Source organism: Anopheles funestus, chromosome 3RL, assembly GCF_943734845.2.
Source record: "Anopheles funestus chromosome 3RL, idAnoFuneDA-416_04, whole genome shotgun sequence".
Lineage (NCBI taxonomy): Eukaryota > Metazoa > Arthropoda > Insecta > Diptera > Culicidae > Anopheles > Anopheles funestus.
Genome location: NC_064599.1, coordinates 39,002,371 through 39,021,285, shown reverse-complemented (window position 1 = coordinate 39,021,285; position 18,915 = coordinate 39,002,371). Strand labels below are relative to the sequence as shown.

General features: G+C 38.4%; 1 protein-coding gene across 12 annotated transcripts in view; it reads left to right on the top strand.

Moving 5' to 3' along the window:
• The window catches only part of LOC125768847 (uncharacterized), a 63,645-nt gene extending 46,355 nt beyond the window's left edge, over positions 1–17,290 (top strand). For all 12 annotated transcript variants that reach the window (XM_049437082.1, XM_049437076.1, XM_049437073.1 and 9 more), the window contains exons 4-8: positions 4,191–4,375; positions 4,469–4,541; positions 6,572–7,993; positions 8,094–8,310; positions 15,650–17,290. In XM_049437082.1, the coding sequence (XP_049293039.1) occupies positions 4,191–4,375; positions 4,469–4,541; positions 6,572–7,993; positions 8,094–8,260 (1,847 nt within the window). In that variant the 3' untranslated portion in view covers positions 8,261–8,310; positions 15,650–17,290. The remainder of the gene's footprint in view (positions 1–4,190; positions 4,376–4,468; positions 4,542–6,571; positions 7,994–8,093; positions 8,311–15,649) is intronic.
• Positions 17,291–18,915: the final 1,625 nt, after the last annotated feature.

The window sequence follows — 18,915 nt, the reverse complement described above, 5'->3', positions numbered from 1 at the left end:
ATCATACAACAAAAGAAAACCGATTGAGCAACTTATTCATGGAAACTGGCCAATTGAAATCAGAAGAAACCAAAACCACTTACCATCGGTTGTAGTGGGTACTCAGGAACATTCTATCTCCGAAACTTTCCCAACAACTTCCCACCGTTGGCCGGGTACTGAAGCACCTGGGGGTTAGAATTTCTTTCCATAACTTTAACTACTAATAGAGGCTCTGTATCTTGCTATCATTCTTGAAAACTTGAGATATTTCTAACCACAAACCGAACGAGTTAGCTAATATGCCAACATGTTCTACGAACGTTGTAAAACTTCACCAGCAAGCATGTCTTTTTCACCGACTTTCTAACAAAAACGTGAAAGCAACAGCTCGGCGACAGATCATCCGCTTACGGATGCTTGCAGTAGAAAGGTAAACTTTTGCCAACTACCCTGCCAGGTACTACCCACCACGAAACAGTTAGTATTCTATGTAAAAGTTTCATAAGTTGGCAGAGCTGGGAAGAGGAAAAACCCAGGAGGAGCTATGGCGGCTGAAACGTCTGAGGTGATAATACTTTCATCGGCTTCTGAAATGTTTTCCGCGAATGCTTTTTCACTGTGTGAGTGAGTATGCAAGCCTTTCGTTGCGATGCTACCTTAAACAGGGATTATGAGAAGAAATGATTTGGAAGATGAAAATAAAAATCTATTTTCATGAATGACAAAACATTGTTTAATACATGCTTCATTCTCGCTTGGTGCAAAGTTAATGCTTGATTATTTATTATATGTGGGTTCGGTACCTCTAGTTTTCCAACAGAAATTTATAAAAATCGTGTGTCATTTTCGTGCTGAAGAATAAAACTGTAAGCTTCACGGATGATTTTGAGATGAAAATATAAAATTAGCATAACATAATTCAAAACATTAAAATTAAAAAAGAATGGTTCATTGCAGGAAGTGTAGGGATTTTTTTCTTGCAAAACAGAACATCATATTTTTTATTTGAGTAGCAGAGGTTAGCTGAAGAAAAACTAAAATTCAATAATAGTACAAATACTATCGTTGATAAATAAGGAGAAAAGAAAATGCTCGTCTACCCTCGTTATAAAAAGCTGTTAAATTTGTTCAATGGCAATCAATGAATGCGCTCGTTTCATGCTTAAACAGTAATAATAAAGTCGTCATAAGCATCCCGATTGGCAATGATCGAATCATGAACAGCAGGTTTACAACTCAATTTTTCACTTTATGCTCGAAATTATGTTCGAAATCACGACACAAGAAAAGAAAACATTTGCTATAAAAATAACCGTAAAGTCTACAAATTACCCCACCACCTTACCGAAGGGAAGTATAAACTTTCCAATCACTTCAGCTATTGCCAGTAGATAATAGAGAAAAAAGCGAATAGCATCTTCAATCCGAGGTGCCATACTGGATGGTGCAACGATGAGGGTGAAAGACAATCGGTACAAGCAAGACAAGTCCAGATGGGGAAAAAGTTCTACCAAAAGTTTACCCCTCAGTCCACTGAGCTGAGATTCTCCCGATGAGACTGTTGGTCAAATCTTTGCCTGGTGTGAAGTTCAGCTGCCCCATTGTATTGAGACATTCGAAGACGAGTTTGAGCAAAGGACATCGTAGGTCTGGGAAAATCTTCTCAAAAGTGTGGAACGGTTGGGGAGTTTTTATCGCCCCATGTGAAAACATTGTGAACCATTATTTTCCTCAACTTGTTCCGAGAGTTCTTCTTGGGGTAGTAAAGTTTTGCTATATGCCGGCGTGAGAGCCGAAGGTGGAAGACGAAGTGTATGAATGTTTATGATATTTAAAGAAGAAGAATGAAGACCACCATAACTTGTGCATAAAGAGACGACCATATAGCTTTAGCATTCGTACGAGGTTTGAAAAGCTTTCGTATGGTTATGTCAGCTTCACACTACGGAAAACGATGCAGTTTTGAAAATGGTGGTTTTGTATTCCATCTTTCCAGATGCATACCTCATTGCTGTTCCTAAACATTCGCTTAAGCTCATCATACTGCATTTTGTTTGCAGGGATGCTTGCCTGCGCTACACAAATGTATTTTTTATTTAAGTTAAGTGAAAAAATGTTATTTAAAAAACTTGAGTGAAAATATGATCTTGGAAATGACTACTTATTATAGTGCTTATTACTTAGTTGTACGTAAACTTATCACTTAGTTAATTATTAAAGTATTAAGTAATTATGTTTCTGAACTTTGAATGATTGTTCAGGTTTCAGTCAGTCGATATAAAATAGCCTTGAGATCATAGCCTATGAGCATTAATAATAAGGAGGGATTAATTAGAAAAGAGTAAAATCCTTTCAGAACTACCTTTGTTGTATTTATCGATAACGAATTTTAACAAAAATTTGCAAGAATATGAATCGCTCCCTTCATCGTGATATGTATTCGTGGTAACTGTACGCGCAGGAAGACAATAATTTGTAATTGTAAATAATTTTAAAATGATTTAACAAATAATTGACAACTGAGCCCGTATGTTCGTAATATCTTCTTCTTATGTGTCATTAGTATCTCAAGGTCTTCCTGTCATTTCTATCTTTACTTGATTTAATTTACTCGCGGCAGGATTGTCAGTCCTCGTACGATCCGGGATTTGACATCCGTTCCTGTCGGCTGAAGACCGACGCCGCTACCATATACACCACGGGGTCGCCCTTCAATATATAGACAATAATATAGAAAAGTTTGTAAAAATTATTAGGATTAGGTTAATATTTTTGATAACAAAGTTATAATTTCTAACACTAAAACATTATTTTACTTTTTTTCTATACTTGTCTTTAAAATAGACGAACAACCCTGCAATGGTTTTTATTTCTTAAAGAAATTTCTATCCCAAAGCCATTGCACTTTTTCGAATATTTATCAACACGAGGAAGACAAACATAAGAAGCAGCTTCGAGACACAGACACACACACATACACAGCAACGTTCTATAAGAACGGAATTGTTCGGAAAAGGGTTCAAGTACGCAAGCATGAATTGTGCAACGACCAAGTGCAAGCTGTGAATACTTTAACGCTCTGTCGCCGTTTTCAACCCGTTCGGCTGTCATCATCTCCCCTTGCTCCATTGCTGCCGGTTCACGAGTCTCGTCTATCATTTTGGCAAACTTGTAAGCATGTTGACGCTATACTTCCCATTTTCCGGTTTTCTTTGGCAAAGGAAAGCACCAGAAAAACTTGGAACAATTGTACGGAGCACATTGTGTGAGCCAGCGGAAGGAAAGAAGAATTATCAAGAGCAAGTCGAACGAACTAATGCAGCATGGATGCAGCCGTTGGGAAGGTGGAACCCTGGAAACACTTTTTCTCGATCGATTTTTCACGGGCTGAGATGGAAAAAAGATGATTGTACATCGTACAGCTGCACTTTGTGGCTTTTACAATGCGCGACTGCGGCAAGGATAACTATCGTTGAGCAGCATCGTTTCTTCGGTTGTTTGGTTCGAGTGGAAGTGAAGAAGTGGTCCACCCATCCCCAACCCCAAACAGGACAGATACAGCTAGGACAGTACTGTGCATGTCCACAAGAAATGAGTGTAGAAACGGCGATAAGAAAAGTTGCGTTTTTACTGCACATAGTTTAATTTTCCTACCCAGCTTTACGGTACTAAGTAGGGTGTGTGTGTGTGGTGGGGTATTTTTTTTATTCCATGTGTACGTATTTGTGTAAAAGATGCACTATCTTCCGAACCTTTACTGCACATTTCAACCGGAAATAATAACGATAAGCAACTTGCCGCTAGTCCCCACAAAGTCGTTTGTGGTGAGAATAAATGGGCTGGCGGTTGTTTATCATTTCCAGCAACGGTTTCAGAATTGAATCCTTATCCAGAGTATTCTTCAACAGGCGGAACGAAATAAGCATTCTGGCTGGAGCCTTTTTTGTCTTTAAATTCTGCCAAGTGGACGTTTTTGTTTTGTTGATTCATTTGCAGACGTTGCTTGATGAATGACGCCCGAAGTGGATTATACAATGTTTGCCAAAGGTTCTGTTGCGGGAAGGATGAAAAATCGCACCAAGAAAGTTTTTCCCGCCCGTCGCGCGGAGATTGCTTCGTGGGATCGATTAATTAATGTTGCTGATGTGCTGTGATGCTTATGGTTTTGCGTTTGTTTTTTTCTTCCTCACTTCCCGTTTCCTTACCAGTGCCGGCACACTTCATGGATGTGGAGCAACACTTTCGAAACAGCATCGATTTGGACGCGGAACAAACCGAAGCCCGGTACGATCAGGAGATGCTCTCTGACATCATTAACGATAACGATCGTGGTGAGCTGCAGAAGGCGGAATCATGTCTGGTTGACGATTACAAGTATGACCACGGACAGAAGGTAGGTGATGTGGGCGGGTGTGAGTGTTACTTACAGTACGGTATTTGTGCTGGAAAATGATTATTCTTTACTTCGTTTTCTCTTTTGCTGTAGATACAACGACTTGACCCGTGTGAAATTTGTCTCTGTATTGATGGGGAAATATTCTGCTGGTGGAAACAGTGCGGTAAGTGATGTTAACTAAAAGGGAAAGAAAATATGATTGAATTCGTTGTATATAAATCTGGAAAAAGAGGTTTTCCACACACACATAGGAAAATCTCTGCCTGTACTATATCAAAACAAAGTACTTTGTAATGATTTCAAACCATTTTATGAGACATTCGAGTGAAATGAGATAAGGGTTTTCAGGTTTTGAATTGTTTTGTTTGTTACACTTTTTTATTCGTACAGACCGCAAAGGCCGTAGTATGAAAAATATCATATTTCTAACAAGCCCCATTTTGAGGACATATCAAATACAGCTGAGGCAGTTGTATAGGTAAATTTATAGCTACAATTTTATGGTTTCAGAGCAAACGTTACATGATCCAAACACATTGTGCAGTAAAGATTGTGTTAGTAAACCCTTCCCCGCAATGATGCGTCACGTGCAGTGGACAATCTTTTATCTGTTCGTCGTAAATTAATGCTACCCTTTTACCACATCACAAACCGATCGATATGTAGTGTTTTATAGAACCCATAAGCCTATCGGATGCTTTTTGGCAGCATTTAGGTCAGGCTTATAATCAGATGAACATTTTTCATCTACGAGCATGTGATATTCCATGCCGCTTTTCCGTGTAGTCCTGTTGTTGGCTGTATTGTAATTTATCTTTTTGGAAAAGGCTCGGCCTCTCCTAAATTCATAATGCAATTTATGGGCATACGCTTTGTGCGACAAAGGAGGCTATATAGCAGGACAAAGTAGGAGCACGGACAGAAGGCTAGGAAATGGAGAGTGTCACTTAAGGTAATGCAATTTTTCAACGATTTTTCCCTGCAAAACCATGGCTTTGATTGCTTGGCAAAGGTCCAAGGCTAGGAGATCTGAGTGGTGAATTGAGCGAACGTAGAGAACCTTTGCCGTATTTGAACTCGTGTAAGGTTAGGGAAAGTATGGCAGAAACACTTTTTATGTTTTATTTTGTACATGTATATTACATACAACCATATAAAATCTGATATTAAAATTATATTTACTTATTTTTATTTTATTGTAGTAAGGTAATTTCTTCCTTTTTTGGCTTGCGACTATGGACTATAAAATTGATGGTGAAGTTGCTAAAAGCTATTGCAATTATGTACCGTATTGTAGTTGCATTTAGTTTTCCTATTGTGTTATTGGCCTCGTTCGAAACCCTTGCTATTCCAGTGATTAGGTTCTCTTTGGTAGAGTCCGGTTGGGTACTATTGTCTTTGGAACAACTCTTTATGTTTTCGATTGTTCAGGGACAATACTGTTATACAGCGGGCAACAGAATCACAACAGACCATCCTGTTTTTCTCTTTTACGCCTTTGCTTTTTGCAAAACAAATGTTTGAGATAATGGTAACAAAACGTAACCGAAGGAAAGCGAAATTTCAATACAAGAATCTCAACGAAATGAAATCATTTGAGTAGATCATTGAGAGTAGGAAATGAGAGTAATTAATTTTACGATTCTACAACGAATTAAGGATATTTTACGCATCATGGTATTCAAGAACCTTCCGTCCAACTCCACCGCATCCAAGAAAGTATGCTGTCAAACTTCATGCGGAACCATAGACGATGGTCCACATCGTGGTATCTTACTCTGGAGGTACTTTCGATGTTGCAAAATAATACGCTGTAGATACCTAGAGCAAAATGATTCAACATAAGTCGATATGTGTATGTGCGTATTAGATATCCAATGCCAGCAAATGCCTCCATATGCTGCTAAAGTTAATATCGTAGTCTTAAAAAGCGGAAGCATGTGAATATGTTACCTCTCCACAATCTCACGATTGTTTCAAGAAAGTTCATTCTTTTAGAGCTTTTTTGTATTAAAGGGCAAACATGATTGCCACATTGTACTTCGAAGTTGAGCCTAACAATTGCCGGTATTTGTTTTCTTTTCCCCATAAGGAGAGCCATTAATTTTAGAGCAACATAAATTTGATAATCCAGTATTAGTGTACTAAGTTACGTTCTATGGAGATAATTTAATTACTTTCTTACTCTCATAGATTCTTTCGCAAAGTCAGCTGAAGAATCGGAATCACAAATAGGATCTTCTCAACAAGTATTAAAAGGTGATCAAACTTCATCAGAGTTGATATCAGAGGCATCGATCGCAACCAGCACAGCAAACGTAGTAGGCATGCAAACGGCAAAATCTCAAGGATCCTCGGACTCAACATCAATGAACGGTAACGATGGCAGCAACGGTGCAACACACCTAACACTAGCAGATACACTGACCGACGGTGCAACTACGGTTGTTAGTAGTACATTACCGATCTCGACACCTTCATCACGTGCGCAGAACGCAGATCATACTTCTTCAGAAGCGGTTACCCATCACGGATCGGTACACACGCCGGACACGATCGAAGGAATACCCAAAAATATTTTAAGCTTCCCTCAGACGCCTCCAATAATGATGTACCGTCCGGTATCTACGGGGCCAATCACGAGCATTCCACCTAGGGAGGGAAAATTCGTGGACGGTGCTCGAAAAGCGAAACATGGACCTAAGGTTGATGATCGAATGACCGAAAGTAAAAAACCCAGTTACAAGTTGTTATGCGAATTCAAAGAAATTATTAGAAAACCTGCATCTAATGGTGATCGTAAACCAACAGTGGCGATTGCAAGTGACGCATTACCGAAAGTGTTCCCAGTTGATTCTAGCAGGAAAAAAGCGCTCAAGAAACCCTACGATCAATCGCTTGATGAAACGTATGCAAACAATGGACAAAATGGTTCTCAGGATAAGGTACACACGGCTGGCTTAGAACAGCAACAGCAATTTGGAGGTTATGGATATGGCATGATTCGCGAACCAGAGTCCGAGCACCGATCAACATCGCAACGAAACCATGATCGAGATGTTCCACAGCACTACATTATCACGTCGTCAGGACATGTGGAAATGTTCGACGATAGTGGAGCGATGGGCGGGCCAGAGGTTGGAACTGAAAATCAGGACATGCATATCCCGGACGGGCAACAGTATCGAGACGTGCTGAGCTTCGATGGACGAGTATCTTCCCGGGTGGTGCAAGATCAACCCTTAAACGGTTCGAATGATGAGGATTCTGATGACACGGACAGTGACGAAGAAGACACAGAAGAGGACACCGGTGAGCAACGTTCAGAAGATGCTGGTGTTATTGCACCAGCCATCATGCTAACGACAAATGTTACCCAGGGGAAATATAGTCTTGGTGAAAGGCAGCCGTCTACGCAGTTGCCTGCCTCACCGGCGTCAGTTATTGATATTCTCAATTCAACGACACTCGAGACGGACTACGTCGATGGGACGAACCATTCGGAGCTGATCTATCCAGAAGTTCCTTCGATTAGTAGTAGCAGTAGTATTAGCAGTAGTACTACAAAATCCCCCACGAAACAGGAGCAAAGTGAACAGCACTGTATTGTTATGGGTGAGTATGCTGGATCTTTGTTTATATCTTCAAAAAATTGTAAGAACATATGAAAATGACAATATGCTCATTTTTCCTTATTCTCTGTATCTCTCTATAGGTGTTACATATCCGGTGGGGGCAGTACTGAAACAAGAAACTGGAAACTGTTTGCAGTGCGTATGTGTGGCTGGTCCGGAAAATGATCCGGCCCCAAGGGTAACGTGCACTCCGCTAAACTGTCCTCCCTTGATACTGCCAGATATTCTGGATGGGGCTGGATTCTAAAGTGACAGTAGAGGGAAGAATTAATTGTTTAAAATGGACCGAAATGCAAGGTGAGTAACGGTTTGGAAACTATATTTCAAAAGATAATTTAGTTACATTACCTCCATTACCATTTGAGTTTGGTATCGCTTTGAGTTCTACTAAAAGACAATAAATTTCTTTGACAAGCTTCATCAGTAGTGATCAATAATTGTAACTTATTCGATTCGATTGCGTTACCTACGTTACCTGCAAGCTTTCCGGATCAGGGAAATGGAAATTTAACTCCACGTTTCTTGGAATATTTTTTTGTTCCGAAACGATGTTCAACCGTAATTACAGTAATTGAATAGAACACCGGCATACGGAAAGCTCTACTGAAGTCACTGACACATTTGCATAGAATTCAAGTGCTCGACAGGTGTTTCTACTTCTGGGCTAGTGCGCTGAGCTGGATGTAATGTGAGCGATTTCCATAGCAAACGAAAGAATTTCCCAGCTGACGAGAAAAGTGGAAAGAAAAACCTCCATCCCAATGTCAAATAATCAAGTATAAATTTGCATCACTTCGATTCGTTCCCAGGTCGGGATGAGCTGAAATCGATCGCAATTTGGCACACGACGAACGGCAATTATGAAGCGCGTTTCGCATAACAATGTTTGCAAAATGTCTCGGTGGCTCTTTTACCTGTGAGCTTTACGAATGGAATGTTTAAAATATTGTGGCACGAACGTAGCAAAAAAAAAATAACCTCACAGCACACGGCTTAGTCCCTTAGTTACGTTAAATGTACATTTTTCCGTCAAAATGTCTCTACCGTTACAGTTCGGCTTGGTGACAACTAAATCAATAAAATTTCAATTTCCTCTTACACGGCAGAAAAAATGGGCTTTTCCGGACGGAAAAGGTGGTACAGCTAAAACCTATCCTGATACCGTTTTCAACCTGATCGGGTGTGTGTGTGCGCGCGAGTATGAGGCTTTTTTTGGATCCACTTTATCCGCCACCTACCGAGTGGACGCCATTTTTCATCGAAGGATTTATACATTGGTCGAAATGGGCAGGGTTCGATGGGAAAGCTTACGGTTATTTTCCTTTTTGTTCCATTGTGATAAGCCACAAGTAGGTTCTAGGCACCGGATCATGTTCGGTTATGAGGATCTGACAGTTTATTTTCCTCCTTCTTCGTCTAGCGCTTCTGATTCGCAGTGTTCGATTTTCCATTTTTATTGGTCTTTGGTGGGAAGCTAACGTTTATGCACGGTAGGCGGTTTACACCAAATTGACTCACATCAGTTGTACGCTTTTCGGTCACTGAGAGAAGTATGATGAGCAACGAGTGAAATCACAATTTTCCGCTGCTTGAGATTTAGAAGTATTTCGTTATCCATCTCGGATGGGATAATAAATAAATAAAAAAACAGTTTGGAAAACCCATTTAAATTGGTGTAAAAAATACCATCTTGTTTAAATGATCGCACTTTTTATTTGAAAAATTAATTTGTTTCTGAAAATGTATAGTTGGATTGCTTTAAAATATTCTTATTCTTCATTAACAAACTGATTGTATACTTATGCTTATTCATATTTGCCCAAAATCGGAGGATTCAATGTAGTCGTCTAGATACTGAATAATTTTTTTTCTTCATTCTAATTTTGAATCAGAGACTATTATCGATTTATTTGTAGCTTATTATTCAATTTATACCAATAAAAGAATTGCTTGATCGATTGCGACGTGTTAGAAATCATAAGCATAGTAATGACGAGTTTGCGACACGTCTTGTGCCGGAGATGTTGAATCGATGAGTTTTGCTAGTCATTCGATGAATACGCTTATTTTAACCTGTGGATAAGTCAAATGGATGGATAATAAAATATATGCCACAAGGAAAAGGATGTTTACGCCATTGCTTGTCGTTGTCTCCCGCGATGTACAAGCTTCCTGTCACTAAGGCTATCACAATTTCAGGAGTGCCACATTTACCTTTACGGTGAATGGTTTAACAGTACGCTTTGATCGTTCAAAGCAGAGGTCATGTTTCGATCAAAGAATTACATTTCTGCTAGTCGGAAAGCATTTACACGATTATGTTTTGATGATTTATGTACATAACATTTTTTATTATGTGATTCAGACATTAACTAGTTAAATTGTATTATTTTTTTTCGTGCAGTTAGTTTTGTTTCCACAGCGGTTTCCATCGCTTAACTTCATAACCTGTCGAGTATTTTGTAACATCATGTGCATTCGATTTATACATTCAATATAATTTAATTAATTTCATGTCATCCGTGTTAGCTGGTTATTCATGTTTTCCAGCTGTTGAATTGTTTTTTAATGTTTCAATTCCATTGATTATATTTGCTTTTAAGGTACAGGTATAGTCGTTGCTTGGTTGTTTAATACAAACGATAAGTTAAATATTTAAATATGTTTGTTGATTTCAAACTCATTTATTACTCTTCCATCTCATTGTTTAACATTTTATTTAATTTTATCGCTGGAATTCATTTTAGTCAAGCTTATGTTATTTGTTAGAAATAAGAGAGTTTGTTGAAAAAAGAAACTATTTGTGAAATTTAATTGATGAGCAGCAACACAAAGGGTAGCTGTTGAACGTGTTTATTTGTTATTTTTGTAGCTTTGTAAAACACTTTATACACAAAACGTGTAACAGAACATTTTTTTATCATTATTTCTTTAGCTTTTTGTATCTCATTATTTTGTTTTCCCGCAACACTAACAATAGGAAATTCATATATAACTCTGTCGCAATGTATTAAAGTGTCATGCTTGGGCACAGCCAATTATTTGCAAAATAAGTAATTTAATAAACTACTGTTCGATGTATAATTATGCTTCGATACTGATGCAAACAGTATTGTTTTTCACATAGCTCCAGTGCATACATTCGCATGTTCAAGGCTTGAATATGCATAATTGAGTGCTACATCACAGGAAATCGCTATGGTTGCGCCGAACGCAAAAGGACGCGTAATTCACAATAATAAATTTTGACAACGGTTCAATAACAACCGATCAAATATCGTTTCGATGCGACATGCGCGACGTTTGTGCGAGTGGTTGTACGTTTTATCTAGCTAGAGTTATTAATTTCCCTTTTGCTGGCCAACATTCGTAGCCATCGATTTGATGCGGACTGGCAGCCGAATTTAGCTGTCAGTTGCATGTGTGAACGAAGAACGTACTACAAGCATCAGGATCACGTGAAGGAACATGCTCGAATGATTTAACTACTCGAATGTGGCCTGAATGACTGACGGCAGGATTTGATTCGCATACATGTGCAAGAGTAGCATTGGTATGGTATGTATCGCGCCTGCCATTATTCGTCGACCGTAACATGCACCGCAACATGGCCGGGTGCAAGAATCGGATGATGGAATCATCCTGTGAGATGTACACCGACGTGCTTGCTGTAAGGGTAGCAAACTGAATTGCCTCGACGATGAGCGGCGAGCAGCTAGCAATTGGATAATTGATGTAGAAACTCATTTAGCTGGCGCCTGTCGTTTGCCTAATTGTATTGTCCATTTAAGCGACTGGAAAATGGCACCCATTACCATGTTTCATGACGCACGTAGCAGAAGCGCATAATTGATGAAGGAGTTAGCGGACTTCCATTTTTGCGCAAAAGAAAAATGGATACTTTTCTTGTCATTTGATGTTTGGTGGCTTTTGTTTTTTTTGTGAAAATTAATATTAAGCAATAATTACTATACAATATATGTAACTCAGTTAGTTCAGTTCTGAAAAGCTACGAAAATTGCATTGACATAAAACAAAGGATATTAAAGAATGTAAAAATACTGACAACTTATAATCTATGTATTCTGTATGTTCTTCGTGTAAATTTTAACACTTGTTCCGCCAGTTTGTTCCGTTTCAGTGCGTGTTCACTACTAACAAAAACTGTAAACACTAAGCACGAATAAAAATGACGTGTCAAAATGAAACCGTACCCGGCACGTAATTACAAAACCCCATCATCAGACACGATTTTGTTCACGTCGGATGAATTATAAAGCGTACCGTCGCTTAATTCGATCAGCACGATTAATAGCACGGACACGGCGTGGGCTCAAAACGGACCAGTTTAGGCATGTGCATGTACCTGCTAAAACGATGGTTTGACATCCGTCCATCGCTTATTTGGTTGGGTGAGGTACAATTGGGCTACCGTGCGGATCACGAGGCGATAACGACCGCCGCGTGCCCAAACGCTCAACCGGGCGATCCTGCTGGTCGTCGTATATACGGGGTCAGCATATTTGTGTATGGTAATTTCATTCAATCACGGTAGATAATCCCACCATAATCCCGGGAACGCAAATGAAGATGGCGAAGGATAGGATGCCCCATCCTGAGAGCGTTCCTGTTTTCCCACGTTCGGGGGTGGTTTTTATTTTTAGTTGTTTTTTATGTTTGGTCGGGTGAGTTTGGTTGGGAAATTTAATGTCAATTAAAAATGCTTCACAAGATGACAGGCGGCGGCAGGCATGTCTAAAATGTCCTGCTCGGTTGGTATTTGATGCTGGTGTAATTAATAAAAGATTGATGAGCTCGGTCGGGATTGACTACCACTACATTTGAGTTCGAACGATTCCTTATCAAGATAACAAGATGTGGTACGATGAGTGCGCTATCTGGCTATTACCTGACAACATTTAACAATCCGCGGTAACTGCATTGATTGATAATTAAAAAGCACCAGTAGCGAACTACCGTCGTAAACGCTTATTGAAGATATAAATCCACTGGCAGAATTTCAACAGAATCTCTTCTTGTGGGATACGCTGGTTTGAAATTTAGACCCCTTTTTACTATGGTTGCCCATTAAAGTAATGAATGGATATCCGTTTTGACCTGCCTGCTTCGACGCGACGCCTGATTTTATGCAATTTGCAGCACATACTTCCCATTAGCCACGGAAGCATCCTGTTCGGTTTCGAGTTTTAAGAGAGTTATTAATTTTCCATTTTACTCCTCGTCCTTTTTAACCTACCGCCACCTCTTGCAGAGGTTTTGGTGAAGGTGTATTCTTTGGGATGTTTCATAAAATCGTTACTACCTGATTGATAGCCGCTTTGCGCCTTCTAGCCACTGGCAGCGATTGGAGATGGCTCTCATCTCGTAAGGATGGTTTCGGTCCGGGCGGAAATGACCTCCACTTTGTGGTTGAACCGTGGTCTAGCCTTAGTGCTCCCGGTGGATCGAAGGTTAGAAGGGCGTAAATTAAATTATGCTTTAACAATAAATAAGTTCATTAGCAAACCACGATATGCTCGTTCGCCCTCTAGGATAGCGCTTTTGTTGAAGGGAATGTTTTGCGGTGTATGAAATTAGGAGCTAAGGAAAGTTCTTCCAGTAGCTGACCAAATGATCCTTAAATATTGCATTATTCTTTTGGGAAAACTTTTTTTTTACTTTCCTCATGAATAATGTCTAAATGAGTTTTGGGATGAATTATCCTTACTTAAAAAAAAATATATAATTTAATTTTTTTCTTTAAATTGTATTGTACGAAATCTTGCACATAACATTTTCATGTCCTACATAAAATAAAGGCATGAAACTATCCCGGATGAATTGAGCTCGATTTATTTAATGGAAAATTTGCTTTGCCCGAGGCATTTGCTCAGTAATTGGTATTTCAGCTGTTCAAAGCAATGTACGTTCACCGTAAGTGTGGATTTCAATATTCACAGGAAAATGTATGTCAGGTATAAGAAACTAAACCTTTATATCTTGTGCAGTGTATGGGATGTTCAACGTGCCAACAAATCAAATGCCTGCAGGAAATTTCTCGTTTTGTTCTCAATGTGATGTATGCGTAAAGTGGTTTGTGGTTGGCTCTTTACATTTATTGTGTAGCAATTAAAAGCTAATGTAAACAGAAGGTAGAATAAATGAATAACAATGAACAACAAAACAAACTAAACAATGAATACTCGAGTATTCGATCACATTATAAACTAAAGCATCAAAATATTAAAGATCACTGTTTTGTCTCACACAATTTTTATTTGTAATTTAATACCAAAACCCTTCAATGTAATTTGATGTAGTAATTTTAAGGATTTTGTTAAACCTATGCTTCAAATGATTTGTTTAAATTTTCACCTGAGTAACTTTTTTTCAGCTAAATATTAATATAATATAGTCCCAGTAGAAATCAGCTTGTTATCAACTTAATGGAATTGTGATAACGTATAAACCCTGAGGAAAACTGTTCAACGCAAACACAAGCCTAACATTCCACACCATGAACAATGTCGGCTTAAGTGTTTGTGTTTCGTGAATCGCGATCTTAATGGAACCGAGTTACAAAACCTCCATCCGTCGTGGTACATCAATTTCTACATGCCAATGGTTCCAATGCCGACGGATTTGGCAAGCCCACATTCCACCGGCGTATGAACGAACCGACGGGACTTCTTTATCTCTCGCCACACCATGGTATGTTGCTATGCTGGCATTATTTTCGGTAGGAAGTTTGCCCGATCGATAGAACCCGAGATGCGGGAACATCACTGGGATTGATGCAAGCAGGACTGTAAAAGACGGTGTAATGGAACGGCTTGAGCGACGTTTGACGGTTCGAGTGTGTTATCTGTGGTTCGATGAAATTGCGTAAATTGGAAAACAAAATTGTTCCACATGAGGTTTTGGTGGTTTGCTAGGCGAAGTACTCCAAGTCATATCGCTTCCCGGAACGATGCCTACCTTCGAGTTGGGAGGATATTTAGCTTGTGGATTTTTCCTAGAGGCATAATGATAAGCACGATATGGGCAGCGTTGCCGCTTATCTCACAAGTCACCAATACACTAATGATAATCGTAATTGTTTGTGGCGATGTGTTTTGTCGAGTTCGACTTTCGTTTGGATGTCGAATTTGAAAGGGATTTGATAAGGAAAAGGATTAAATCATAAAATTAAATTGGTAAATTTTCATTGAACAACGGGAAACTTGCAAGGCTTTCTAAATACATCCAACTTATAATTACCTAATCAAACATTGAAAATAATTGGCCAAGGTATAAAAATGTATAATAAATCTTTTTAAAAATGATACTGTAGCAATTTATGTATAAATATTCGATGTTTATCCATTGAGTCTACACAATTACATACTTTTTTTTCAAACTTAACTGGTTTACAAAAATGTTGATTCTTTCATATTTTTTGTGTTTTCTTCATGTAACATTTTCTTCAATAATATGTAATTATTGTATGAATTCATTGCCATTGCAATGATTTTTGTTTTTTTGATTATTCCTTAAAAATTAGTAAAGGTTTATATCGTGTTTTAAATCTCAATAGATGATGTAGACAATAAGTTACGTTAATAATAATACTAACAAACTAATAACACCACTTTAGGCTTGCATATCCTGGCGAATCATCCTCAATAGTATCCTCGAGCAACGAGAATGATATTATGGGAAAGACAACAATAAACGACGACGATGTAGATGAACAACACAACACTCATCAACACAGTCAGATGAACACTACTACTAGACATTGCATTGAAAACAAACAGGGGATACTTACATACATAGCGGATCAAACTATTTAGCGTAGTGAGAAAAGGAGAAACTGACGAAGAAAAAAAATCAGAATAATAACAATAAGCTTCGTGAGTGAAGGAATACAATGTAGAGGACAACAACCATAAGGAACGATCAAACAAGCCGATAAACGATTATATCAAATGGTATCGTAGAACAGACCGTACCGAACGCTGGCACTAGTGATACTATTACAAGAAGGTGCAGTTTAGTGTAGCGAAAAGCAGGTGTGTTACGTTAAGATCATTTCTTTTTCGATCTTCGTGTCCTGTAATGAGCAATTCTCGATTAGATGCATAGAAAATCTGTCAAATTGTTCAATGTGAATAAAAGAAAGTTCTTACTGTCGGCGGAAACATACACACACAGGGTCCGCTCATCACAGCTCAGTGCTCCGGCGGGACACTAACCCTTAAAAGAAATTCGTATAAAAGATGTGTGAAATGCATGTAGCAACAAAAAACTTTCAATTCGACCATGTAGTTCAATACAATATTCTTTTAACGAAACATTTATGTGAGTTGGTTTGATGCAGTAAATGTACCACTTATAATCAGTTAAATTACTAACATAATTTTTACCAGAAACTGTCAAACGAATGAATTAAAAAAAAGATTATATCAGAAACATGGAACACAACCTAGAATCCGTAAGGGTTCGGATGAAGGTCTATTAAAATAAGATTACCAGCACTAAAGTGCTGCTAAAATCTCTTCGCTACTGTGTGGAATGTGGACTAGGATTGGGTGCAGGATTAGGCGTCAGGATTGTTAGAATGGAACCATTTTCGTTTTCATTTTGTTTTAGTTGATGGTCGGCTTAGAATTTGAAAACAGTCACGTACGCTACAGCTTATTTGAACAGGAACAAAATGACGTTTAGAATGCAATGAGAATTCTTTGGAATCGAACAAAAGGATAAGAGTATATTTAATTGGAGGAGAAAAGCGAATGAAGCGATTGTAGAATTTTTGAAGAATCTTGCAGTTAACATTGTGTTACATATTTCCTTAACTGAAGTAATTATGAAAAATTTGCTCTATAACTGGAAATGAATTAAACAGTGGCATAGTTTATTTTCTTCTTCAATTTTCTTCCCAACGACCGAGTGTAATAATATTCCAAAAGAAAAACAAGATTTTGTCTTCCAACACATTCATAAAGAAATTTATATTTGACACTTGCATTATTAAGTTACTTTTTTAATTTGATGGTTCTACTTTCTATTAACGCTGCAGCGTGGCAACTTCAACATATCCTTCACTCCGTAACAGTATCGAAATGAAGCTTGAGAAATCATTCTCCGATTCAATTTTGTTCATTCTAACATATTACAATTGAGCTACATTAGGCGAATAAAACGTGAGAACCATGAAAAAATGAGGGCAAGTTTATTGAATCAAACAGTTGATGTAAAACATGTATAACTACGGACCTATACTCTTTATATCCTACCTACCTACCTAGAATAGTAACAACCGAACAGGGCTAAGATACTGATGATACTAAGAACAATAGAACGAGACAGAGTTTTTTGACCCCATTACCACATCCATTCTACAAACACATGGTTTAAAACGAAGCTATCCGTCAATCTGTGCTTCAGTACGAGTTGCGTTAATATTTATTGTAAAAAATACTAAGCAGAAAAAAGCTATACACGAACAATATTTAGGAGGGTTTGCATTTGCGTTAGAATTTGCAGTTTATGCCTTGTTGCCATTGAAAATAGTGCGGGATATAGCTTCCTTTCTGGTTTACTAGTACAGCAATTCATTGGAGAATCTAATGCAGAGCTAAAGGCAATTCACACTAGCCCTTTGCTGTACTATGGCAGACGTTCGATTTAGGCATTCTAGCTCGTTCGAATTAAAATCACTCGTGTTAGTAGTGAATTTTCTTGCAAGGTAGCAAAATTTTCCTTCGAGGCAATGTAATGGACTCGATGTGAGGTGCAAACTATGCACAAACCAGCTAGTGAGCTCGTAACAGAAGCCAGAAAATCGTCCGAGCACAACCAGAAGCGATACGAAGCGAATGATCGACTATTTATCCGATGGAAGGTAGGCCAGGGCAAATGTACTCGATATATTATATATATACACTCACACACATACAAAACAAACATGCATACATACATAAAAACATACGATGGTTATGATATGGAACACTTAGTGAACTGGAAGCAAAACAAAAAAAAAGAATCCAAATACACTTTAGATGGTAGTAATCGGTAAATTGATTGCAGTCACAATTGCCTCTCTATGGAAGTGTGGGCATCCTCGAGCAGGCCTGGTGCAGTCGGATAAAACAAGTGAAAGTGTTATGTTATTTACGAAAAATAAATCGAAGATTTCTGAGAAAACATACAGATACGTTTGGGTGATGGATGATCATTTTTGTTTTGTAATAAATTGAGCGAACTTCTCGAATAGTAAGTATAATAATTTTAGGAAACTGGTAAGTAATGTTTAGTTTTGCAATGTATATGGTATGACTTTTTTAATCACATAAGAATGGTCCTAGCGTTTTGTGTCAAACTATATTGAGTATTTTATATTAACTCTTATCTTTACAGTTTTGTCCGGTTTGTTTTAGTTAGTGTTTCATACGCCAAAAATTACTTTAATTTCTTCATTTTCATAGAGGACATTTTCCTGAATTCATGGATTTGTCACATTTTTACGAGGAATCAGTATGAGAGTTAGTTGAAATTACTTTGCAAATTTTGTAGCACACCTCTGCGTAGTAACGATCGTCCAGGTGATCATCAGAAATCTCTACTCGGATCGGTGGAGACTATAAGGTCTTGCCAGTCAAAGTTCTTGTAAAAATTTTCTTGAACAACATTAAGCCCACGACAGACCTATCGATAATGGAGCCCAGTTGATTTTCCTTTCGATTCTATTCTTTTCTTCAAATCTTCTTCTTCTTATTAGTCTTCTCACGGCATCTGCTTAGTCTGCTTAGTCTGTTCATGACATGGCAAGGTCGCCAATCCAGTTCCAGAACATTCGGTCAAGGGATGCAGTTCTCCATCCACGGCTGCATCAAATCGCCGATAGCATGGACATGG